Genomic DNA, 27,812 nt, shown 5'->3' with positions numbered 1-27,812 from the left:
GCCAAGCCGCACGCGTCTATTTATTCTCCTGGCCACGCCTGGCCATTGGAGTTGAAGGCATGTAACTTTGGGGTTGAAGGTCACTCAGAATGGGTGGCTCACTACAGTTTTCAGTGCAAACTTATATTCATGGTAGATGCAGGGAGTGTTTGCATAGATTGCACAGTTGTGTGCTTTGTACATTTCAACACACTTGACCGTAATTTTGCAACCGCTAAAATACCCACAATGTAAGGTAAATCTCCAAGGATAGCAATTTTGAGTTCTAAAAACCTCCATTTGAATGATAAATGAAAGCCAACGTTTGACCCCGTCTTTCCCAAATGAGTTACATAGTAATATGGTTACATCCTTTGTATCTTTAGGCCTATATGCACCCAGCATCACTCAAATAAGGTAGCATGTAAAAAGATTGCAATATTACTGTGCTGTATGTTGTCATAGGTGCAGAGGCAGGCTTGTATGATTGCACACTCTCCAAGTGCATCCCATTCTCTGATGCCCAAGCATCAAAGACCCCTGCCATGCCTCACCCCATTATTGGGCCTTATGGGGCGCTGCTTCCTGGCCTCGCTTGTCTTTACTTGCTTAAGTAATCTGTCAACTCAGCTGCACACCTGCCATTTAGTCAAAAACCCTTTGCGAGTAACACCTCAGGTTGGTATTCAACCACGTATATTTAATTCCAAGGTTATCGAGAGGTACTCTTCAGCGTTGGGATGATCATTCTCCGTTCATATACAGACTCAGGGGGACAAGCTGAAAGTCAAAGTTTCAGATCAGATCATTTCCAACTCAGCCTTTATCTCTCCTATGGTTTACAGAATTAGCACCACTGAGATAACCGATAACTCAGATTATTTACAGTGTGACCTAAACTGCAGGACAGTCCTGGAAATTAGGCTCCACATATTTATGACATAGATTTTCAAATTCCAACCATATTGCAGATTCAATCCTTGTTTGTTTAGTATTTGTTTCAGTCCTGATGTCACCACTGGTGCTTTTCAGAATGATCCTGGATTAAGTTCTAGTCCTTTCTTGGTCATCATTCCCAATATGTGATAATTGATGGCTCCCTCTATCACCATATCCAACAACCTTGCAAGACTCTGACCACTTAAAACATTGCCTCAACCAAAACTGGACCTTTAACCACAGTAGTGTAGGTATCATTATATTATTTGTTTGCATTTGCATTAGCATTGCATGGTACCCCTGACAAAGTGCTTCAGCATTTTCAGTGGGCCAAAAGGTAAAGATATTGGGTTTTTTGTGGCAGCTGAAATAGATGGATGTGGACTTTGATTCTCTTCCCAAGGGGAATTTAAGTCACCACTGCCTTGGCTCAGAGATGTGGGCGAGTCATAGACCTTTGACACCATGCACAGTTAACCCATAGTGTTAGGATTAAACACTTACCTTTTAAAAGTTGTTTTTTGGGTCTGGGCACAGCCATCTCTCTCCAGGTATCTCCATCGTCCTTCCCTTCATGGAGCCAACGGTTCACAGCCAGACAAAACTCTGTATCTGAAGCCATATCCTGAAGTCTAACCTCCGTTAGATACCACCCAGGGTTTTCACCACTGTTGTCATGGCCGATGCGTACTTTATACAGCTCACCAAGGTGTTTCAGTTTAACCTGGGAACAAAAAGGACAGTCAATAGACGGTGAGACAGTTGGTACGCTCATATTGAATAACGACATATATATTCACTGAAAAAGCCATAGGTTATAAACCATATATAGTTAGGAATTAGCATTTACAAAACCTTGAAAATTCACTGAAAAAACCATAGGTTATAGACCATATATAGTTAGGGATTAGCATTTACAAAACCTTATTTTACTCACACAAAACCATTGAAATTTGCATATATAGTTAGTTGCACTAACTTTATATCGCATACCCGCAATCCACTGCTGATGATGTCACATATTACATCATTCATGACATGGTCAGTGACATCACTGATGACATCTCTGTTGACAACTCAAATGACATCACTGACAACATCACTGATGACATCATTCATGTGATAATACGATGAACCTCTTCAGACTCTAATATAACCTTAGATACACTCAGTGTAAACAGACACTCACAGATTGTCACTCATCCATGGAGTTACTCATACACCTAGTCAGTCATGCAACGAATCAATCACACCTCCATTTCCTCAACTATACAGTTATACACACCTTACTTATTGAAACACATTCTAACACATATTTACTCTCTTATACAATCACTGATACACGTTTTCAATGATCCATTCAGTCACTCACACATTCACTGGCTCTTATACACAGTAATTTATATATGTCAACTCTCACATGTACTGTGTTTTACATTTGTACTTACTTTGAAATATAGCACTGAGATATCCATTCACTCACCAATACACTCATGCACACAGTCAACCACCCATACAGCTGTTTCCACATGCACTTTTGAACCCATACATCTAGTGAATCAACTGTTCACACATCTATGCACAGAGTCACACACCTCCCAGCCACCCCCACAGACACACTCACTCTCCCATACAAATACTTGGGCAACCAATCACTAACCCATATAGTTACTCATATAGCTACTGATCAACACATGCAGCAGTTTACAGAACAACAGATATAATGATGCACAAATTAAGACAGTTTAGTCACCAACCCATGCACTCAGTGAGACACATTTAATCACTCTCTCATACAGTCAGGCATGCACCTACTAAATCCTTCATCCAGACACTTATACATCCACTCATTCTTCAATATGTAAGACATATTTTAACTTTACAGAAACATACAGTCACTGGATGATGTCATCAGTGATGTCATCAGTGATGTCACTGACCATGTCATAAATGATGTAATATGTGACATCATCAGCAGTGGATTGCGGGTGCGCGATATATAGTTAGTGCAACTAACTATATATGCGAATTTCAATGGTTTTGTGTGAGTAAAATAAGGTTTTGTAAATGCTAATCCCTAACTATATATGGTCTATAACCTATGGGTTTTTCAGTGAATTTTCAAGGTTTTCTAAATGCTAATTCCTAACTATATATGGTTTATGACCTATGTTTTTTTCAGTGAATATATATATGTATATATATTCACTTAAAAAACCATAGGTTTCAGGTCATATATAGTTAGGAATTAGCATTTAAAAAACCTTGCAAATTCACTGAACAAACCATAGGTTTCAGGTCATATATAGTTAGGTATTAGCATTTTTAAAAAAAACTTGCAAATTCACTGAAAAAACCATAGGTTTCAGGTCATATATAGTTATGAATTAGCATTTAAAAAGCCATTGAAATTGCTCCTATATAGTTAGTTGTACTAACTATATTTCGTGCACCAGCAATCCACTGCTGATGATGTCACATATTACATCATTCTTGACATGGTCAGTGACATCACTGATGACATCACTGATGACATCTCAATTGACATCACTGATCACATCACTGATGATATCATTCATGTGATAATAAGATGCACCTCTTCACACTCTAATATAACCTTTGATACACCCAGTGTTAAACACAGACTACCATTCTTGAAACCTTTCACACACCAATACCAGTTACTACATACGCACCCACTGATTGCTAGGTCTATACACACATCCAATCATTTACCCATAGAATCACTCATGCATACAGTCACTCATCAATACAACACTATCATCTGCACTCAAACACCTATACAGACACTCACACTATGCCACTCATCCATGGAGTTACTCACCCATCTAGTCAGTCATACAAAGAATCAATCACACTTTAATTTCCTCAACTATACAGTTATACACACAACACCTTACTTATTCAAACATATACTAACACATACTTACTTTGTTATACAATTACTGATACAAGTACGCAATGATCCATACAGCCACTCGCACAATCAGTGGCTCTTATGTATAGTCATTTATATATGCCAGCTACCCACACACACTCAGTCTCCCATACAAATACTCAGGCAACCAATCAATAACACATATATCCACTCATATAGCTACTGATCAACACATGCAGTAGCTTACACAACAACAGACATACTGATGCAGTGAATTTGCAAGTTTTTTTAAATGCTAATTCCTAACTATATATGACCTGAAACCTATGGTTTTTAAGTGAATTTGCAAGGTTTTTTAAATGCTAAATCTATTAGCGGATAACGTTTAAATATGTTAATATCCTTGCGGGACCACCTGAGCAGCCTTAGGGGGTTAGTGTTTTTCTACCCTGTCCCCTTTTTGCATTCTACACGTTTGTTTTTCTGCTTCTTTAGTGCCTCGGTCTACCTAGCACAAGATGAATGCCAACACTTCCTGGTTAGAAGTGTTGACAACCAATGAGCATGCTGCTTTCCTGTGAAACAACAAGGGGTGGTGATGGACAGAGTTTCTGAATTAAGCAGAATACTCTCACCCAGTCAAGAGATCAGGGCTAGATCCAACACCGTTTTTTAGCTCACTGCACCATCCCAGCTCAGAACCTGGCTATATGCAAATTAGTCTGTTCCTGTCCCAGTGCATGATGGGAACAGGGCAAACCAAACTACCAAGCCAATTCTTACACTGGGAAGGAAACAAGCTTCCAAGGACCGGTTTCTGGCATTTCAGCCGTCGTCGGCCCGGCTTGCTTGAATCCTGATGGTGCAATGAGCAAGGGACTCACATCTGAGTATACCCTTCAACGCTTAGGGTGGACAAAATATTTAACAACAAGGGGTGGTGATGGACAGAGTTTCTGAATTAAGCAGAATACTCTCACCCAGTCAAGAGATCAGGGCTAGATCCAACACCGTTTTTTAGCTCACTGCACCATCCCAGCTCAGAACCTGGCTATATGCAAATTAGTCTGTTCCTGTCCCAGTGCATGATGGGAACAGGGCAAACCAAACTACCAAGCCAATTCTTACACTGGGAAGGAAACAAGCTTCCGGGGACCGGTTTCTGGCATTTCAGCCGTCGTCGGCCCGGCTTGCTTGAATCCTGATGGTGCAATGAGCAAGGGACTCACATCTGAGTATACCCTTCCACGCTTAGGGTGGACAAAATATTTAACAGCAAGGGGTGGTGATGGACAGAGTTTCTGAATTAATCAGAATACTCTCACCCAGTCAAGAGATCAGGGCTAGATCCAACACCGTTTTTTAGCTCACTGCACCATCCCAGCTCAGAACCTGGCTATATGCAAATTAGTCTGTTCCTGTCCCAGTGCATGATGGGAACAGGGCAAACCAAACTACCAAGCCAATTCTTACACTGGGAAGGAAACAAGCTGCCGGGGACCGGTTTCTGGCATTTCAGCCGTCGTCGGCCCGGCTTGCTTGAATCCTGATGGTGCAATGAGCAAGGGACTCACATCTGAGTATACCCTTCCACGCTTAGGGTGGACAAAATATTTAACAACAAGGGGTGGTGATGGACAGAGTTTCTGAATTAAGCAGAATACTCTCGCCCAGTCAAGAGATCAGGGCTAGATCCAACACCGTTTTTTAGCTCACTGCACCATCCCAGCTCAGAACCTGGCTATATGCAAATTAGTCTGTTCCTGTCCCAGTGCATGATGGGAACAGGGCAAACCAAACCACCAAGCCAATTCTTACACTGGGAATGAAACAAGCTTCCGTGGACCGGTTTCTGGCATTTCAGCCGTCGTCGGCCCGGCTTGCTTGAATCCTGATGGTGCAATGAGCAAGGGACTCACATCTGAGTATACCCTTCCACGCTTAGGGTTGACAAAATATTTAACAACAAGGGGTGGTGATGGACAGAGTTTCTGAATTAAGCAGAATACTCTCACCCAGTCAAGAGATCAGGGCTAGATCCAACACCGTTTTTTAGCTCACTGCACAATCCCAGCTCAGAACCTGGCTATATGCAAATTAGTCTGTTCCTGTCCCAGTGCATGATGGAACAGGGCAAACCAAACTACCAAGCCAATTCTTACACTGGGAAGGAAACAAGCTTCCGGGGACCGGTTTCTGGCATTTCAGCCGTCGTCGGCCCGGCTTGCTTGAATCCTGATGGTGCAATGAGCAAGGGACTCACATCTGAGTATACCCTTCCACGCTTAGGTGTGGCAGGGTATACTCAGACATGAGTCCCTTTCTCACTGCACCATCAGGATTCAAGCAAGCCGGGCCGAAGAAGGCCGAAATGCCAGAAACCGGTCCCCGGTAGCTTGTCTCCTTCCTGGTGAAGAATTGGCTTGGTAGTTTAGTCTGCCCTGTTCCCATGATGCACTGGGCCAGGGACAGACTGATTGCATATAGCCAGGTTCTGAGCTGGGATGATGCAGTGAGATAAATAACGGTGATGGATCAAGCCCTGATCTTTGGACTGGGTAAGAGTGGTCTGCTTAATTCAGACACTCTGTTCATCACCACCCCCTTTTCTGAATCGTTTTTGGCCACTAAAGGTGTGGCAGGGTATACTCAGACATGAGTCCCTTTCTCACTGCACCATCAGGATTCATGCAAGCCGGGCCGAAGAAGGCTGAAATGCCAGAAGCCGGTCCCCGGTAGCTTGTCTCCTTTCTGGTGAAGAATTGGCTTGGTAGTTTAGTCTGCCCTGTTCCCATGATGCACTGGGCCAGGGACAGACTGATTTGCATATAGCCAGGTTCTGAGCTGGGATGATGCAGTGAGATAAATAACGGTGATGGATCAAGCCCTGATCTTTGGAATGGGTAAGAGTGGTCTGCTTAATTCAGACACTCTGTTCATCACCACCCCCTTTTCTGAATCGTTTTTGGCCACTATAGGTGTGGCAGGGTATACTCAGACATGAGTCCCTTTCTCACTGCACCATCAGGATTCAAGCAAGCCGGGCCGAAGAAGGCTGAAATGCCAGAAACCGGTCCCCGTTAGCTTGTCTCCTTTCTGGTGAAGAATTGGCTTGGTAGTTTAGTCTGCCCTGTTCCCATGATGCACTGGGCCAGGGACAGACTGATTTGCATATAGCCAGGTTCTGAGCTGGGATGATGCAGTGAGATAAATAACGGTGATGGATCAAGCCCTGATCTTTGGACTGGGTAAGAGTGGTCTGCTTAATTCAGACACTCTGTTCATCACCACCCCCTTTTCTGAATCGTTTTTGGCCACTCTAGGTGTGGCAGGGTATACTCAGACATGAGTCCCTTTCTCACTGCACCATCAGGATTCAAGCAAGCCGGGCCGAAGAAGGCTGGAATGCCAGAAACCGGTCCCCTGTAGCTTGTCTCCTTTCTGGTGAAGAATTGGCTTGGTAGTTTAGTCTGCCCTGTTCCCATGATGCACTGGGGCAGGGACAGACTGATTTGCATATAGCCAGGTTCTGAGCTGGGATGATGCAGTGAGATAAATAACGGTGATGGATCCAGCCCTGATCTTTGGACTGGGTAAGAGTGGTCCGCTTAATTCAGACACTCTGTTCATCACCACCCCCCTTTCTGAATCGTTTTTTGCCACTATAGGTGTGGCAGGGTATACTCAGACATGAGTCCCTTTCTCACTGCACCATCAGGCTTCAAGCAAGCCGGGCCGAAGAAGGCTGAAATTCCAGAAACCGGTCCCCGGTAGCTTGTCTCCTTTCTGGTGAAGAATTGGCTTGGTAGTTTAGTCTGCCCTGTTCCCATGATGCACTGGGCCAGGTGTGGTAAATTTATATTACCGTATCATGTTTGCCATATAACTACAAGTCATAAGGATGTCATAAGGATAGCTCAATAAAATGAGAGGCAGAGTCCGTGGTATCTGAGTCATACGGGCTTTAATGGAATGCTTCGAAGCATGGGACATCGGGTTCCATCACCACGCAGGTTCAGGAAGGGACATTCAACATTTTATTAGCATCACACATTATATATAGTAAAACAGTATACATGGAAGTGAATACAGTAGGCGTAACAGGTGAAAAGAGAGAGATAAGAACACATGTGCGTAACAGGAGGCGTGTAAGAAGGCGTACACATGGGCGTGCACTGGACATGTCAGAGAATCGTCACATGAAACGTCACAAGTGGGTGGATGCAAAGAGAAAGTTTGCAGAATCAGCAGAAACTTATTACCTATATGCGCGCGCAGCTGAGCATGACGTGTAACCGGGGAGAGCTGGGGGCTTTGACTTTTGCACGAGTAGAGGAGACTAATGCCCGGGGTTTCAAAACGACCTGTACCTATAGCATATCTGATATCTCATGTTTGGAAGATGTAGTGTCTGGAGTAAAAGGTCTCTCGGGCAGGGGCCGCTCAACACTGAATGCTAGTGCGTGTATACGAATCTTCATGTAGAGTGCGGGAATCATGGGCCTACCATGGTAACGGGAGCACTAAATTACTTGCATGGAGACAGGAAGGCAGGGCCCTTTGCTCTGCAGCCGGGAATATGTTTACCTATTTCACTAGACTGGAATGTGTTTTCGGGGAGGCTGAGCAGATAACTTGTAGGTAAAACATCATCTTGGCAAGCGAACCAGGCCGAGCCGGGCACCGCTCGTCTGAGGCAGGAAGTAAGGCAGAGGTCAGGGATGCATACCTAAACGGCAGCTTTCAGAGGGAGAAAAGAACTCGGAGCCTCGTTTAAGGGCCTAACTCGACTGGACCAGAAAAACGTGGAGGAAAACGTGAAAGTGCATCATGTAAAGACGTTGGCACCATAGGCCTAGAAGCCTAATTAACGGGATTTTCATGTATGACTGGATAGCTGACATGTTAAGGATGGACGCAAATGCATTTGCGTCTCTCTAGTATGGACATAACACAAGTTACACGACATACAAGGAACATGGGTGCATGAATAGGGTGCGAGTGAGGGACACATTGGTTACCTGAGAATTTCTATTACCTCATTCCCTCCTTGGCCCCTACCAAACCCTTTAGGATATATATATATTCATAAGACCATCTATCTGTTCATATAACATCATTTGTTCATCTTTTATCAGTCGGGAACGGGAAGTCGGACCTGGAATACAGGCTGTGGCGCACAAGCCGAAAATCGCTGACCCACATTGCAGACAGAGACAACAGCTGAATAATATGACCAATATTATTCCTAGGAATGATAACAATTTCCATCCCCAAGCGGATATCACACTCCAGAGCCAACCGGACGAAGTCCAGGAGCCTGGATTCTGGTGAATCAGGTGAGCAATTTTGTGAAGCCGTGTGATGGCCTTATACACGGATGGCGCGTTATTAGTAATAAACATGCAACAACTGGATCCGATGACTCTACAAGCCCCGCCCCTATCGGCCAGAATGACGTCAAGGACAAGGCGATTTTGAAGAACAACAATTCTCATAGCAGATTGCTCTTCGGTCAGGTTACCTAAAGCAAAAGTAGTCTCGTTCACTACCACTTCAAGGGTTCTCGTTAACCTGCGTATTATTTTACTGTTCTGGACAGGACCTATGAACCAGAAGTATCCTTTAACATAATCCCATGTAGATCCGGAATCATCAATAACAGTAGGAAGATCTCTTCTGTGTCTGACATTCACGAGACGTGAATTTCTATGATAATCAGGCGGGGCTAGGAAAACAGGTGGCAATAGGAACGCAATGTAACACGTCCCATCCCACTCAAGGGGCAGATACACATAAGCAGTGTGACCACAAATGAAATAAGAATGGCGAGAGGCTTTGAAAGTAGACTTTCCTTTGTCACTGAATTCGACCACAGTATTACAATCACTGTGTCCTAGATGTACTGAGCCATTCTTTCTGACGCATAGTTCACCTTTCACTGGCAGAACGGTAATAAACTGCAAGTTCGAATTAGTCTCGGACTGGACGTTCAGGATCATGAGATTGAGGGAAAAGTTACCTAATTCATACACTTCATTTCCTAGATCGGTCCCTGTCCTTTGAGGAAGGCCGTCAGCGTCTGGGAAACATGCTTTATTCATGACTGAATTCAGGTTCCCCCATATCCAATTGCCTTGGGAAACTTTGGACTTACTGTCTAAGGAGGACATTAAAGTAAACCATGCACCACATGAACCATTATGCGTGAACAGATAGGGGAAGAGAGGCAGAGCTCCCTTGTATTTCTGGTAAGGAGGGAGTCGGCCACATACCCAGCAATCGGTGGCATTGGTGGCCTGATGAGTATGGTGTAACATACGAATGAATGTATTGTTGCTCATTGCTAATCGATAGGACAATTCATGTGGGGGCAGGTCGCTGAAAGTGTGCTCTGCAGAAATATTAGAAGAAGTATGCATATGTGAATCAAGAGGGAAAAAAATATGTAGCATTAAACTTATGCATATGATCGTAAGACTCAGAAGAAACATGAAAATCAATGCTATTACACATCGACTGTGCAAGTTTTTACAGTATTGTTCTCTTTTCTTGAAACGCCTATCTCTCTGACTACTTGGGTCTATCTTATACATGTCAGAAACCTGTCTAACCGCTTCACCCGAGGGGGACTTAAACAATTAAACGCTGTCTGACTTACTAGACCTCAGCTTGGCACGATACTCCTGTTGAGGAGTTTCTTCTGTCATGGGGAGTTTAGAGTCAGAGTCCAAAAGGGAGCAGTCTTTAACCGTAGTTTCTGGACACAGTCCGTGAAATTTCTTAATGTGGCTGGAGTGCAACCACCCTTTACGTCCTTCCAACTTGACTGCAGTCCTCGTCGTCATCAACACCAACTTAGGCTGCTTCCATCTGGGCTCCAGTGGGCTTGTTCGGTCGAAGTTTCTCACAAATACCAGCTCACCCGGAACGACTTCATGTGGTTTTACTTGGGTGTTGTCCGGAAAGGCAGCCGCAACCTGTGAACGACAAGATTGTAGTGCAGACATCAAGGAAGCTAGGTAATCTGTCAACATAGTACTATCGACATCAGTAATCTTGCGGGGCATAGGCGTACCCCACATATTGGGAGGCCGCCCGAAAACCACCTCATAAGGAGATAGTCCGGTTCTGGAATGAGCAACCATACGCATATAAAAGAGGGCAACTGGTAAGGCTACTATCCAATCTACACCTTTTTCTGCACATACTTTGGCTAAGCGTGTTTTCAGGGTTTGATTATGTCTCTCTACGAGACCAGCTGCTTCAGGATGTCGTACACAGTCGAACTTCCACTGGTAACCTAACAGGAGTGATACCTGTTTCATGAGCTCGGACGAGAATGGCTGTCCATTATCTGAGTACACGACACGGGGCAAGCCGTATCGCGGGAAGAATTCACGAACCAACTGCTTGGCAGTGGTCGCGGCAGTGTAATCTGGGACTGAATATGCTTCTGTCCATCAGGAAAGGGCACATACAACTATGAGGACATACTTAAAACCTCTACATCGGTCCATCTGGATATAATCCATCTGGAGGACTTCAAAGGGATGGTCAGGAGGATGGAATCCACCTTGTTCCACGGGAACACCTTTGCCTGGATTGAACTGACAACAGATCATGCAGGTACGCACTTTCTGTTTTGCTGCTGCTCGTAAATGCTTGTTGAACCAGAGGTTTTGAATGCTGTCTAACATGGCTTTTTCCCCTAAGTGTGCTGGACTATGTGCTGTGTTAATGATTACTGGAACCATAGAGTCGGGGAGGAACCATGTGGCTCTTCCCTTCGTCATCCATCCCTGATCTGTCTGGATCCCTCCTTGTTCAGTCCATTTCTTGATTTCGGCGGGAGTAGCATGTGTCTGTATGTCGAGTACGTCTAGAATGGGATCCTTCACTGTCATACAATGTGTCTGTGATGTCCCGTCAGTTTTTGTTATGTCCGTTGGGATGTCTGCTGTCTGAGCTGTGAGTTTAGCAGTTCGATCTGCCAGGTCGTTACCCGGAGAAATAGTGTTGGTGGCTTTAGTATGTGCTTTGCACTACATAATAGCAATGAATGCAGGTAAGTGTATTGCTTCTAACAGAGCTTGAATGAGGGGACCATGCTGTATCTTGGCGCCATGAGAAGTTAAAAACCCTCTTTCTTGCCAGAGGATACCGAAGTCGTGAACAACTCCGAATGCATACTGTGAATCTGTATATATGTTTACTTTCTTGTTCTTGGCTAGTATACAGGCTTGAGTCAGAGCAATGAGTTCTGCTGCTTGAGCAGATAATGTGTCAATACGACGTGTTTCTATGACGTTAGTTTCAGTGGTCACTGCATATGCGGCCACTAACTCTCCTGTGCTTGTTCTCATACATGAACCATCCACGTAAAGTGTCAGGTCGGGGTCGGGTAATGCAATGTCTGTCAAGTCTTGTCTGGGCTTCGTTACAGTATTGATGACTTCTACGCAGTCATGTGGTGTCGGGTCAATTGCGCTCGAGGGTAACAATGTGGCAGGGTTTAATGTGTTGCATCGTCTGATCTCTATGTGTGGCTGAAACAATGTCAATTCATATCCTGTCAATCTTGCTATAGTCAAGTGTTGAGTCTGGGTACGGTTCAGGAGAACTTCCACTGAGTGTGGAACTTGTACAGTCAGGGGATGTCCTAACACTATGGAATCGCTTTGTCTGATTGCTAGAGCTGTTGCTGCAACTGATTTGAGGCACGCAGGCAAAGCCTGGGCCACTGGATCCAATGTACTAGAAAAATAAGCACAAGGCTTGTGGTGTCCTGCTTGATCTTGTGTAAGAACAGATAATGCTGTACCATCGCGTTCAGTAACAAAAAGTGTAAAAGGTTTTCTGTAACATGGTGTCGCTAAAACTGGTGCTTGACATAAGGCTTTCTTTAACTCGTCAAAAGCTTGTGTATGTTCCTGAGTCCAAGGGAGGACAGTCGAAGATGCTGCCTCCTGTGTTGTCAACTGTATGAGTGGCTTTGCTAGATATGCAAACTGGGGAATCCATTGTCTGCAGTACGAGGTGAGGCCAATGAAGGCCCGTACCTCCTTTTGTGTCTTGGGTTGTGGCAGATGTGCAATTAACTGGATACGGTCTGGTGTCAGCTGTCTCCCCCATTTGGACAGCAAGTGCCCAAGGTATACCACTTGCTGGGCACAGAATTGTAGCTTCGTAGGGGACACTTTATGCCCCTTTTCGGCCAGAAAATACAAGACAGTCAGTGACGCGCGCTCGCAGTCACGTTCGGTCCGTGTAGTGATTAACAAATCATCTACATATTGGAGCAGAGCAGTGTCAGTAGGCATGTGGATACTGTCTAGTTGTCTTTTCAATGCTTGACTGTAAATACTAGGACTTTCCATGAACCCTTGAGGTGCACGTGCAAATTTGAAGCTTCGGCCATTTAAAGAGAATCCGAATAAATACTGGCTTTCAGGATGAATGGGGACACTAAAGAAAGCGTTCTTGAGGTCAATTACAGTAAAGAACGCTGCTTCGGAATCAATAGCCGTAAATAAGGAAGATATGTCTGGCACTACTGGGTACTGAGGAATGATGCATTTATTTAGTTCTCGAAGATCAATCACCAATCGGTAGACTGGTGGTGCATTTGGGTCAGTTCGTTTAAGAATTGGAATGATTGGAGAATTACAAACGTTGGAATCAGTTTCAATAACTACTCCTTGGGCAATGAGCTCGTCAATAATTTTCAGTAAGGATGTTACAGCTTCGGGGGGCAATTTGTATTGTCGGATTCGGGGCAGTACAACTCCTTGCTTGAGAGTGACACGATAGGGAGTAATGTGCATACAACCTACATCGGTTGGACCTTGTGCCCATAAATGTGCTGGCACATTCTGCAATCTTGGATCAAAATCTCGTAACACATAATGACCTTTGAAGTCACGTAGGAACAATCTCACTCCTTCCGGAGAACAACATATTACTGCACCTAGTGCTTTCAACGTTTTAATACCAAGCAGATTCTCAGGACATGCTTTCGTAAGTAATAAGTCAGTAGTACGGGACAATGGACCAATTTCAAGAGAAACTGGCTTTGATACTTCGTTAACAATAGGCTTTCCTGAAAAACCCAGGGAAACATTCTGTGAGCCTGAGAGGGGTGCCCCTGGAACCTCGTCATGACTAATGGTAGTTCTGCTAGCCCCTGTATCAATCAAAAATTTTCTGTCTTTCCCTAATACCTGACTATGTACATAGGGACCATCTTGATCTACAGGAACCTCGATGAGGGGCAAGCCAACCTCCCTCTCTAGGCTGTTTCATGTGTACTGTTGATAATCGGGGTAATCGGACTGTGCATACTGGTACATTTGTTGCGTGACATGTTGTGTGGCAGCAATAGGCTGCGGTTGGGGTACAGCTACTGTCTGTTGTGCTTGCTGTGGTGGTTGCGTGTTCTGTGGAACATGCTGTGGAACGTGTTCCGGTCTAGGTGGACGCGGTCTCTCTTTAGTTTTTCCTGTAGCAATATTGTGTTTCAAAACCAAGCATTCATTTATATAGTGACCTGGCTGTTTACAATAGTTGCAGTTCCCTTTAACGGGAGCTGCAGATTGACCTGACGGTGCTGTACCCTTTTTCTGATCATCAGCTGGAACAGATTGGGCAACTAGTACTTTCATTTTCGTATCTCTCATACGTCTCTGTTCATGATCATGTTCCTCTCTAATTCGGTTCTGGTGATACTGTAACATTTGTAACATTTGAGAAGGGGTATTTGCTTGCCATGTGCTCTCGACTTTCAATACTCTATTTTTAACTTGTGGCAAGGAATTCTCGACTACTTTAGTCACAAAAAGATGTGGATATGATTCGCTACTTGTTTTCAGGCCGCTATTTATAATGAAACATTTCTCGAATCTAGAATAAAAATCACTAGTGTCTTCATCCTGTTTCTGTTTGCAGGCTGAGATTGCATCCCAGTCTTCCTTTTTAATTGTCAATAACCTCGGCAAAACCTGTACTAATAATCCTGGTAATGCTTTAGCTTTGTCCCCAAGACCTAAACCTGGGGTACGTGTATTTTCTTCGTCCTCTAATTCAGCCCAATTAATCTTTTTATCTCCCACCTCCCATTCCTTCTCTTTCAGTTTTTCGTAGATACCAGCCGGCAACAATACCTTTAACATTTTCAGAATGTCGGAATATGTATAATCCCCCATGAGTAACATGTCTTTTAATTCACGGTGGAAACCTGCTGGATCTTTATCATGACAGGGCACTATTTTCTTCATTTCCAATAGTTCCATTTTGCTTAAGGGTGTGTATACGAATACTCGCTGAAGCGCACCCCCTGGGGCCGTCTGGACGGGATGCACTTCTCGTAAGGGATTCTGTCTGTCTATGTAAAATTGTTGTCTAACTGGGGGTGGGACAGAAACGAAATGTGGAGTCAGGAAGGTTCTGTATTTGTGTCGTTGTTCTAGAATGATATTAATTAAATCGGTACCTAGGCCTCTCCATCTTTTTAGGAGTAATTCTTCCAATATATTATATAGGGGTCCTGGATCAGAATGTTGACTCTCATATAGTGTGATGAGATGCTGGATCATGTACATACCAGCAAGTCGTTGTTCGTCTGGGGAAAGAGTCAAAAATGTTTGCGCTACTGAATCATCTTTATATATGCTGTCATTTCCAGCCCATTGGACTGCTGACCGTGCTAATTCCTGATCTCGCATTGTACTAAGTTCATGGTAACCTATTCTTTCTTTTAATATTTTATCGGTGTCTTGAAATACACGTTCAAGAGAACATTGTTCTGGTATGGAAGAAAGGAAACGTTTCTTGTTTTCTAGGCGAATGGGTCTGTCGAAAGGTCTATCAAAGGAATACTGTTTAGGAAGTCTCACTCTACCTACGCACGCCATTGTTCCTGGCGTTTCATCTTCAGGGCTATCTATCTCCTCCTCTGAATTTTCATTCTCTTTCCCGGCTCCCCTAGCTTCTTTCTCTTTTTCATGAAATTTTACTGTTTCTTTACGAATCTTTCTGTACATGGCTTCTATGCTATTCTGTTTATCGTGTTTACCATCAGCTATGTTATTACTCCAATATATCAACATATCCATTTCTTCTTTGCTTGTATCTGGCCGATCTCGTTCCCGTATTAAACAATTTATCAGAAACCGTAAGATCATACTTTGTGTCTCGACCTTTTGATGTGCCATGGCCTCGCGAATGCATTCTGGTCTCTCCCCTGTTCTTATAAAATGATATATGTTGTCTAGATGTTTAGTCATTTCTGGCAAGAGAACCAAATAGTTTGCGACTCGCCGTAAGCGTAATGAGTATAGAACCATCCCGTCTTCGCCGGGTACTGGGTCATATCTGCAGTCTGTAACATACTCTTTAAGGGCTGCGAATGTCGCTGCCCTGGGTGTACGTTGTAACGCTAGATCTCTAAGCGTCGTTCGTTTTATTTGTGGCGGGGTGCGATGGTGACCTCCTGCGGCGCCTCCTGAAGCGGAAGCGTAACCATCAACTAGTTGTGATGTTGTTGCTGGTGTCATTAACTGAAAAGTAAGTGCAGGTAATGCCGGACCCTGCGTTGCCGGCATACCGAACGGATTATGAGGACCAACAGTGGTAGGAACAGTAGTAACAGTAGTGACAGGAATGGTTGTGACAGGGACAGTGGTAACAGGAGGGGGAATAATAACGGATGAGGGAGTCGAGTCTTGAGGGGGTGGAGGTGACGCGTCTTGAACAGACTGTACGGACGGAGCAGACTGCTGTATGTTTTGAACAGGCGGGAGAGGTTTCTGTACATTATTAACTGGTGGTACGCGTACATTGGTATATGCAGGAACCACGTCATCTAAATAGGAAGAAAGGAAAATGTCCGCTGCGGTTTGTTTGTGACGGAGTTTAGTCGGGACCAATGGTGGTGGCAAGTTACAGGGTGCTTCCGGGGTCGCCTTAGGCAAGCCCTCGGCAAGAACTGGATACAGTCCTGTAATAAGGGCATTTCTTTGTCTGTCTTGTTGTTCTATTCTGACTCGTTCTCCTTCTTCTAGTAACTCTTTTTCTCTAGCTTTTTCGGATTCTTCTCTACTTCTTTCTGCTTTCCTGATTTCTTTTTCTGTTCTTCTATGCGCTTCTTTATGCCATAATTCTATGGCATTTTTCTGGGATTGTCTGGCTTTCTTTTTCCATAACGCTTCTTCTACTCTCATGATGCAATCAGCATCCCATGTCCCTGCGACAGGCCATCTATACTTTTCTTCCAGACCCTTGGTGTAGTCTGCCCATAAATCTAGGTACAGTATGGCATCTAAGCCATGCTTATTATACATAAAATGTCCGGAGTGTCCCTAGGCGGAACTGGAACTGCTTCTTCTAATATCCCTTTCCTGGTTCCTATCTGACGTAATTTCGAAAACAGAGGCATTGTCGGATTGCTTTACACGTGGGCACAGTAAAAACAGTAATGAATAGCAAAACAATCATTCATACCACAACATTTAAACCACATTAAAACATATTACCTGATACATAGAGAACACATAAAAACTGAAACTCGAGTTGCAACACTAGAATACTGAATCACTGAATTACTAGATGCACTGCTAAGACAGTACAGACAATACCGGTCCCATTAAGAGACACGTCTGACCGTATTCACCTAAGTGAACACGTACGGACCAGGCCTGTGTACCCAGACCTGTCTTGACCGGGAACAAATTAATGAACCCGTCTAGATGCGTTCCCAACAACGGTACTCACCGGGAAGCAAGAACTGAAGGCCTCGGAAACTGGACTGGACTGGACTGGACTGCTACGACATCTGGCTGCTACTACGCCGCATGCGCTTCGGAACAGGTGGGCCTCTGAATACCTCGGACCTTGCTCTCTCGACTAGGGGCTCTGGTCGGGATCCTCCGCATTACTCACCGCCTCGTCTGGATGCCGGACCGCAGTCTCCGTCTCCTCCGTGGGCCCGAGGGAGATAGCAGGAAAACCCGCAGGCGTGCACGGTTTCCGTCGCGGCTGTAGAAGGGGTCAAAGCCTGCGTAACATCGCCGGCGAGTGGGGAAGGGGGGGTCCCTTTTCGGGCGCCAAATTATGTGGTAAATTTATATTACCGTATCATTTTTGCCATATAACTACAAGTCATAAGGATGTCATAAGGATAGCTCAATAAAATGAGAGGCAGAGTCAGTGGTATCTGAGTCATACGGGCTTTAATGGAATGCTTCGAAGCATGGGACATTGGATTCCATCACCACTCAGGTTCAGGAAGGGACATTCAACATTTTATTAGCATCACACATTATATATAGTAAAACAGTATACATGGAAGTGAATACAGTAGGCGTAACAGGTGAAAAGAGAGAGATAAGAACACATGTGCGTAACAGGAGGCGTGTAAGAAGGCGTACACATGGGCGTGCACTGGACATGTCAGAGAATCGTCACATGAAACGTCACAAGTGGGTGGATGCAAAGAGAAAGTTTGCAGAATCAGCAGAAACGTATTACCTATATGCGCGCGCAGCTGAGCATGACGTGTAACCGGGGAGAGCTGGGGGCTTTGACTGTTGCACGAGTAGAGGAGACTAATGTCTGGGGTGTCAAAACGACCTGTACCTATAGCATATCTGATATCTCATGTTTGGAAGATGTAGTGTCTGGAGTAAAAGGTCTCTCGGGCAGGGGCCGCTCAACACTGAATGCTAGTGCGTGTAAACGAATCTTCATGTAGAGTGCGGGAGTCATGGGCCTACCATGGTAACAGGAGCAGTAAATTACTTGCATGGAGACAGGAAGGCAGGGCCCTTTGCTCTGCAGCCGGGAATATGTTTACCTATTTCACTAGCCTGGAATGTGTTTTCGGGGAGGCTGAGCAGATAACTTGTAGGTAAAACATCTTGGCAAGCGAACCAGGCCGAGCCGGGCACCGCTCGTCTGAGGCAGGAAGTAAGGCAGAGGTCAGGGATGCATACCTAAACGGCAGCTTTCAGAGGGAGAAAAGAACTCGGAGCCTCGTTTAAGGGCCTAACTCGACTGGACCAGAAAAACGTGGAGAAAAACGTGAAAGTGCATCATGTAAAGACGTTGGCACCATAGGCCTAGAAGCCTAATTAACGGGATTTTCATGTATGACTGGATAGCTGACATGTTAAGGATGGACGCAAATGCATTTGCGTCTCTCTAGTAAGGACATAACACAAGTTACACGACATACAAGGAACATGGGTGCATGGATAGGGTGCGAGTGGGGGACACATTGGTTACCTGAGAATTTCTATTACCTCACAGGGACAGACTGATTTGCATATAGCCAGGTTCTGAGCTGGGATGATGCAGTGAGATAAATAACGGTGATGGATCAAGCCCTGATCTTTGGACTGGGTAAGAGTGGTCTGCTTAATTCAGACACTCTGTTCATCACCACCCCCTTTTCTGAATCGTTTTTGGCCACTCTAGGTGTGGCAGGGTATACTCAGACATGAGTCCCTTTCTAACTGCACCATCAGGATTCAAGCAAGCCGGGCCGAAGAAGGCTGAAATGCCAGAAACCGGTCCCCGGTAGCTTGTCTCCTTTCTGGTGAAGAATTGGCTTGGTAGTTTAGTCTGCCCTGTTCCCATGATGCACTGGGCCAGGGACAGACTGATTTGCATATAGCCAGGTTCTGAGCTGGGATGATGCAGTGAGATAAATAACGGTGATGGATCAAGCCCTGATCTTTGGACTGGGTAAGAGTGGTCTGCTTAATTCAGACACTCTGTTCATCACCACCCCCTTTTCTGAATCGTTTTTGGCCACTCTAGGTGTGGCAGGGTATACTCAGACATGAGTCCCTTTCTCACTGCACCATCAGGATTCAAGCAAGCCGGGCCGAAGAAGGCTGAAATGCCAGAAACCGGTCCCCTGTAGCTTGTCTCCTTTCTGGTGAAGAATTGGCTTGGTAGTTTAGTCTGCCCTGTTCCCATGATGCACTGGGCCAGGGACAGACTGATTTGCATATAGCCAGGTTCTGAGCTGGGATGATGCAGTGAGATAAATAACGGTGATGGATCAAGCCCTGATCTTTGGACTGGGTAAGAGTGGTCTGCTTAATTCAGACACTCTGTTCATCACCACCCCCTTTTCTGAATCGTTTTTGGCCACTATAGGTGTGGCAGGGTATACTCAGACATGAGTCCCTTTCTCACTGCACCATCAGGATTCAAGCAAGCCGGGCCGAAGAAGGCTGAAATGCCAGAAACCGGTCCCCGGTAGCTTGTCTCCTTTCTGGTGAAGAATTGGCTTGGTAGTTTAGTCTGCCCTGTTCCCATGATGCACTGGGCCAGGGACAGACTGATTTGCATATAGCCAGGTTCTGAGCTGGGATGATGCAGTGAGATAAATAACGGTGATGGATCAAGCCCTGATTTTTGGACTGGGTAAGAGTGGTCTGCTTAATTCAGACACTCTGTTCATCACCACCCCCTTTTCTGAATCGTTTTTGGCCACTATAGGTGTGGCAGGGTATACTCAGACATGAGTGCCTTTCTCACTGCACCATCAGGATTCAAGCAAGCCGGGCCGAAGAAGGCTGAAATGCCAGAAACCGGGCCCCGGTAGCTTGTCTCCTTTCTGGTGAAGAATTGACTTGGTAGTTTAGTCTGCCCTGTTCCCATGATGCACTGGGCCAGGGACAGACTGATTTGCATATAGCCAGGTTCTGAGCTGGGATGATGCAGTGAGATAAATAACGGTGATGGATCAAGCCCTTATCTTTGGACTGGGTAAGAGTGGTCTGCTTAATTCAGACACTCTGTTCATCACCACCCCCTTTTCTGAATCGTTTTTGGCCACTATAGGTGTGGCAGGGTATACTCAGACATGAGTCCCTTTCTCACTGCACCATCAGGATTCAAGCAAGCCGGGCCGAAGAAGGCTGAAATGCCAGAAACCGGACCCCGGTAGCTTGTCTCCTTTCTGGTGAAGAATTGGCTTGGTAGTTTAGTCTGCCCTGTTCCCATGATGCACTGGGCCAGGGACAGACTGATTTGCATATAGCCAGGTTCTGAGCTGGGATGATGCAGTGAGATAAATAACGGTGATGGATCAAGCCCTTATCTTTGGACTGGGTAAGAGTGGTCTGCTTAATTCAGACACTCTGTTCATCACCACCCCCTTTTCTGAATCGTTTTTGGCAACTATAGGTGTGGCAGGGTATACTCAGACATGAGTCCCTTTCTCACTGCACCATCAGGATTCAAGCGAGCCGGGCCGAAGAAGGCTGAAATGCCAGAAACCGGTCCCCGGTAGCTTGTCTCCTTTCTGGTGAAGAATTGGCTTGGTAGTTTAGTCTGCCCTGTTCCCATGATGCACTGGGCCAGGGACAGACTGATTTGCATATAGCCAGGTTCTGAGCTGGGATGATGCAGTGAGATAAATAACGGTGATGGATCAAGCCCTGATCTTTGGACTGGGTAAGAGTTGTCTGCTTAATTCAGACAATCTGTTCATCACCACCCCCTTTTCTGAATCGTTTTTGGCCACTATAGGTGTGGCAGGATATACTCAGACATGAGTCCCTTTCTCACTGCACCATCAGGATTCAAGCAAGCCGGGCCGAAGAAGGCTGAAATGCCAGAAACCGGTCCCCGGTAGCTTGTCTCCTTTCTGGAGAAGAATTGGCTTGGTAGTTTAGTCTGCCCTGTTCCCATGATGCACTGGGCCAGGGACAGACTGATTTGCATATAGCCAGGTTCTGAGCTGGGATGATGCAGTGAGATAAATAACGGTGATGGATCAAGCCCTGATCTTTGGACTGGGTAAGAGTGGTCTGCTTAATTCAGACACTCTGTTCATCACCACCCCCTTTTCTGAATCGCTTTCCTGTGAAAGGCATGCTGATTGGATGCCACTGTCTGTCAACACTCCAAACCAGGAAGTGTTGGCAGCCATCTTGTGCCTCAGTAGAACCAAGGCACAAGAAAGCAGTGAAACAAAGGTGCACAACACACAAAGGGGGCAGGGTAGAAGCACCCTGACCCCCTAGGCCTGCTCAGGGGGTCCCACAAGGTCCCCCTAGGCCCCAAAAAATATTATTTTTTCGGAAAATCGCGGGTGTATGCGCACCATACGTGCTCGGTACACGCACCATACGCGTACGGTGCGCGCACCCCCGCGATTCCCCCCCCAAATTTTTGGGGGGGCCTGTGGGGGCCTTGTGGGACCCCCTGAGTAGGCCTAGGGGGTCAGGGTGCTTCTACCCTGCCCCCCTTTTTGAGTTCTACACGTTTGTTTTTCTGCTTTCCTGTGCCTCAGTCTACCGAGGCACAAGATGGCTGCCAACAATTTCTGTTTTAGAGTGTTGACAGACAGTGGCAGCCAATCAGCATGCAGCTCATACTCGGGAAGGTACAGAGTACAGTAAGCTTAAAGTGCACTCACGGTGTCCCACCCATACTACTGAAGTGATTTTCACCAAATATAAAAAAGGCACTACTGCATACCAGTCCCTACCATTTTGCCAAGTTTGGTGTAATTCCATTCAGCCGTTCGGGCTGTAGCCGTGTCTAAAGGTCCTATGGAAAATTGCATTGGGCTACATTTCACATTCAATTTTTTCAAAAACTACTGGAGGGATTTACACCAAACATACAAAAGGAACTGCTGCATACCAGTCACTACCATTTTGCCAAATCTGGTGTAATTCCGTTCAGCCGTTCGAGCTGTAGCCTTGTCAGAATGTCCCTATGGAAAGTAACATGGGGAAAACACATTTTGGGACCCCCCTTTTTTCTCGGCCCCCCTTGACTAATCCCCCCGAAACTTACAGGGAAGAAGTGGAGCACAGCGAGGCAAATTTAAGGAAAATTACAGGCAGATCCCTCAATCGGCGCCAAAGTTATTCCCAATAGAATGTCCGGAATTTCCTATGGTAACTAGGTCCTAACTATATATACCTACTGGCGACCGCGAGTAGGTAATATATATATATATATATCTATATATATATATATATATATATATATTTTAGACGCTGAAATTTTAGCTTTTCATTTGATCGTAAAAATCATTTTGGTATTGCTTTGCACTTACCCCGCCCCTGTAAATCATTCCCCCTGCACTTTCGTCGGTTACAGCCGATTTCAGGACTGTTTACCGAGCAGAAGGTAAGACTACAAACGGCAGCCAACTTGAGTGGGAGGCGGCAGCTGGGTCAGCGCTCTAGCCATCCCTACAAAAGGAGCCCAGGGTAATCAGATGCGAGTTTCATTGCTCTGACACTGCTCACTTGCGTAACATTGGACCCCTCCTGAGGCTTGAGCCGGGAGGTAGAAGAAAAAGCTTAACTGCATACAACTGGCGCTGACTGATAGCGCATTGTACACGAACTTTAATTGAATTTTAGACGCCGAAATTTTTGCTTTTCATTTGATCGTAAAAATCATTTTGGTATTGCTTTGCACTTACCCCGCCCCTGTAAATCATTCCCCCTGCACTTTCGGCGGTTACAGCCGATTTCAGGGCTGTTTACCGAGCAGAAGGTAAGACTACAAACGGCAGCCATCTTGAGTGGGAGTTGGCAGCTGGGTCAGCGCTCTAGCCATCCCTACAAAAGGAGCCCAGGGTAATCAGACGCGAGTTTCATTGCTCTGACACTGCTCACTTGCGTAACATTGGACCCCTCCTGAGGCTTGAGCCGGGAGGTAGAAGAAAAAGCTTAACTGCATACAACTGGCGCTGACTGATAGCGCATTGTACACAAACTTTAATTGAATTTTAGACGCTGAAATTTTAGCTTTTCCTTTGATCGTAAAAATTATTTTGGTATTGCTTTGCACTTACCCCGCCCCTGTAAATCATTCCCCCTGCACTTTCGTCGGTTACAGCCGATTTCAGGGCTGTTTACCGAGCAGAAGGTTAGACTACAAACGGCAGCCATCTTGAGTGGGAGGCGGCAGCTGGGTCAGCGCTCTAGCCTTCCCTACAAAAGGAGCCCAGGGTAATCAGACATGAGTTTCATTGCTCTGACACTGCTCACTTGCGTAACATTGGACCCAAGTCAAGTCAAGTCAAATGATCTTTATTCGGAATTTGGTACATCCATAAAAGTACATACAGTTTGAAACACATTAAAAGCACATAACACATGTATAAAATATTAAATAAAAACAAAACTTTTCCCAATAAGGTTTGAAGCAGCATATATAGCATAAAGTGCATGATACATAATAAAAAGGAATATTAATCTACAGGTATTTTTAGTCATAGGTTTCAGTTTATCCTCTCCCTGAGATAATCATATATATCCAGACAAACATACAATTGAGTCTATGTGCAAAGTATATCATAATAATAAAGTGCAGTGTGCGTTCAGTAACAAAATACTGTAGTCCATCAGGCATGTTCCATGCTTGCCCTTGATCTCACACAGGTTTTTATAAAGCAGCTTACAGTACATATTACCTCATCTGTTGACAGCATTTGTAGAAATCTCAATGCCAGGGTGAAATCCCTTAGGTTGTATTTGCGGAGAATCGGCATTAAATATTGGCGGGTATACAGTTTATAATGGCCACAAAAAAGAAAATAATGTAACAAACTTTGTTTCCCACCTTCAGAGCAGGGACAATCCAACTGTTCTAAATTTTTATTATAACCGAGGGGGAAGCTTAATAGATTGACAATGCTTCCATCCCGAATCGGAACAAAAGGCTCCGGTTCCATCTTCCTATCGGGATTGACAGGTATCTACAAATCTTGTTTAAATTATCATTGCCGGAATCGGCATAGGGCAAATATTTAATAACAACTGATTTAGCAAATTCAGATCTCATCCGTTCCTCCTTATATAAGTCAAGCAATGCCCGTTTTACAATGTTCTTGTGAGCATGAACAATGGTATTAGGGGAGCTAAACAAGGAGCCCTGTCCCACGCTCAACAGGCTATTCTCGACAGCATTTAACCAAGGTACATGATGGGATCTTTCGCATAGTAAGCAGTCAGATATTATGCTGCGTGTTAGGGATGCTGCTGGGTTTAACCATATTTTTATCCAAAAGAGCGCGGGCCTAGATCTAATAAAATTCTCAATATATGGCAACCTAAGCTCATTGTGACAGATAAATGTGGGGGCACAAGGAACTCCCCCCAGCACCCTCCTAGAAAATCTATTTCCCTCCAACTGAATAGACATGCTATTACAGTAGCCCCACACTTCTGCTCCATATGTCCCCGTTGGTTGACATTGGGTACGATAGATGTTGAGCAGGGGGGTAGTGACATCAGCCTGTTTGGGTTGTCGGAGAGATAAAATTGAGTTAATTGACTTGCCAATTTTATTGCTCGCATAGGCAGCATGTGGCTGCCATGAGCCTGTATTAGAGAATAACAACCCTAGATAAGGGAAAGTGCTAGTGCATTTTAAAGTGTTGTCACCTGATTTAATTGAGGTAATGTTGTATTTTTTAGGTCCAGAGTTCATAATAAATGATTTTTTTAAATTAGTATTTAAACCCAAATCAGACATGAAAGCAACAAACCCAGTGATTAAAATACGTAAAGCATTAGGTGTGCGCCCCATTAATACTGCGTCATCCGCATAGAGTAGGGCAGTAATGGGGGAACCATTTATAATTGGTACATCCTTAGTGATCTTGCTCAAAGTGCTGCTCAACCCATTAATATATAGAATAAAAAGCAGTGGGGCGAGTACGCAGCCCTGTCTAACTCCTCTGCTAATAAAAATGTCATTGGATAATTCGCCCTCATTATTAATACGTACTCTGGCCTTTAAATCCCTATGTAAATAAAAAAAGAAAATATACCAGTGAATCATCCAAACCATAATTAAGCAAAAGTGACCACAAACTAGAACGGTAAAAAAATCAAAAGCAGAACTCAAATCCATGAATCCCAAATAAAGCGGGGACTTTTTAACAGTAGTATACTTGGCCATGATCAAATTCAAATTAAGACATTGTTCGACAGTGCCCACATGGTTTCTAAATCCTAGTTGACTGCAATGTAAAACATTATTATCCTCAGCCCAATTCCTAATCCTTTTAAAAATTACCCTTCCAAGGACCTTTAGCGTGTTATCGATCAGTGAAATCGGACGTAAGCAGGCAGGGTCCGTCCTATCACCTTTTTTGAATATCGGTATGATAACACTGTTCGACCAAGATTCGGGAATTGAGCTGTCAGTCAAATTATTAAATAAATTGCATAATAAAGGGGCCCCGAAATTAATTTCAGATTTGATCTGGTCAATTGAAAGACCATCCGGGCCGGGAGCTTTATTACTAGCGCTCTCAATTATAGCATCCTCGACCTCGGATAGTAAAATGTTCAGTGATCCAGCAGTGTTAGATAGGGGGACAGTATCTAGAGAAATGCCAGATATAGCATAAATTTTAGAGAAATGCTCCACCCACGCCTCACCAGTTATATTACAATTATTTGGTTTGATGTTTGAACCAAAGGATCTGAGGGACTTAACTTCTCTCCAAAAACCTGTCGTGTTTTTTAATGAAGCAGTGCGTGTGAGAGATTCCCAGTGATCAATCACTAGGGCCTCAGATCTAATGCGTAACGTGGCTTTGTATTTTGATCTTAGGTCTCTCACAAGTGGAGCGTCCCTAGGGTTGGTTTTTAGGGCCGCCCTCAGGTCCCTATTAGCCTTAGAGCAGGAGGAGTCAAACCAGCGGGGGCCATGATCAATATTGGGCCTGGCTGGTTTAGAGGATTCTATTTTAATAGCCCCGCAAAGATTACTAAAGGCAACAACCACATCATTGCCTGAACTATTGTGCAACAGACAAATCTCTACTATCGTTGGGTGTTTATTGATAACTCTAGCTAAAATATCTTTGTTGTCCACCCCTTTCCATATTAATCTTAATCTATCAGTGGATAATGCCAGATTTTGTGCCCCAATCTCTACTCTCGATGCATCCTTCGTGAACTGCAGATTTTTTAAGTATATTCTAAGTGGATAGTGATCACTATATGCGGAACAGATGACTTCTGCTTTTACGATTATATCACTTATTGTCGGAGAGATAAATATATAATCTATCGTGGAAGCACAGCCCTGGCCAATATATGTAGGTGTTAGTATATTGTTTGCACTTGTTCCTGCAATTTCCATTGCATTCAATAGGTCATGGGAGGCTAGATGGTCTTTCAACTCCTCTCCATTTCTACACAATGGGCTATTGCGGTACATATGGGCATTAAAATTCCCTTCAATGCAAATGCCATCAAAGGACCCATGCTTCTGCCCCCTCCATAATTTCATCGATAAAATTAAATAATATCAAAAAATTATTATTAGGGCGGGTAACAAAATCATTATTATAAAAATTAATTATACATAGTTTCATCCTGTTGGTATACTTCATAGCCATAAAACATTTACCCTGTGTAGGGATCAATTTAGTTTGTACCCCGGTTTTTATTTTAGTCCAGATAGATAGGCCCCCACTAGGGCGACCCATGGGTGAAGGGGATGCCATTAGGTTATAGCAACTGAATCCCTCCATTGTAGGCATAGTTGTGCACCAAGTCTCTTGTAGCATCAGTATGTCACAGTTGTCATTGACCCAATTTGACCATTCTTTAATTTTCAGTTTAGAATTAAGACCGGCTATGTTCCAGCTTACGAGAGATAGTTCGGAATCCTGGACAGACATTCTGTGGTTTGGGGATTTTTGACTAGCTACAGTCCGTGGCAAGAGTTGTAGAACTTCCTGAGGTTCAGAGATGGGTGCCAAAGGTAGTTCAACTGGGTTGGTCAATGATGGTCAGTCTAGCATATTCAAATCCGACAAAGGTGCAAATCTGTTAAACATCTTAAATGGAAATGAAGCTGGCTGAAATTGCAAAGGGGGTGGCTGAAAATGCATTGGAGGTGGTTGAGATTGCATTAAAGGTGACCGAAATTGCATTGGAGGTTGTCTGTAAAAATAACTCAGAGGTAACATGGTTGCAACAGTGGA

The 27,812-nt window shown here is 44.5% G+C and overlaps 1 protein-coding gene across 1 annotated transcript in view; it reads right to left on the bottom strand.

Moving 5' to 3' along the window:
- The window catches only part of RP1 (RP1 axonemal microtubule associated), a 2,616,437-nt gene that overhangs the window by 1,493,059 nt on the left and 1,095,566 nt on the right, over positions 1–27,812 (bottom strand). Inside the window, exon 27 of the mRNA XM_086965756.1 lies at positions 1,423–1,642. Coding sequence (XP_086821882.1) covers positions 1,423–1,642 — 220 coding nt within the window. The remainder of the gene's footprint in view (positions 1–1,422; positions 1,643–27,812) is intronic.

Source organism: Lissotriton vulgaris, chromosome 4_1 (genome assembly GCF_964263255.1).
Source record: "Lissotriton vulgaris chromosome 4_1, aLisVul1.2, whole genome shotgun sequence".
NCBI classification, from domain to species: domain Eukaryota; kingdom Metazoa; phylum Chordata; class Amphibia; order Caudata; family Salamandridae; genus Lissotriton; species Lissotriton vulgaris.
The sequence above is the reverse complement of the archived record's forward strand: the minus strand, read 5'-3'. Positions and strand labels throughout refer to the sequence as shown.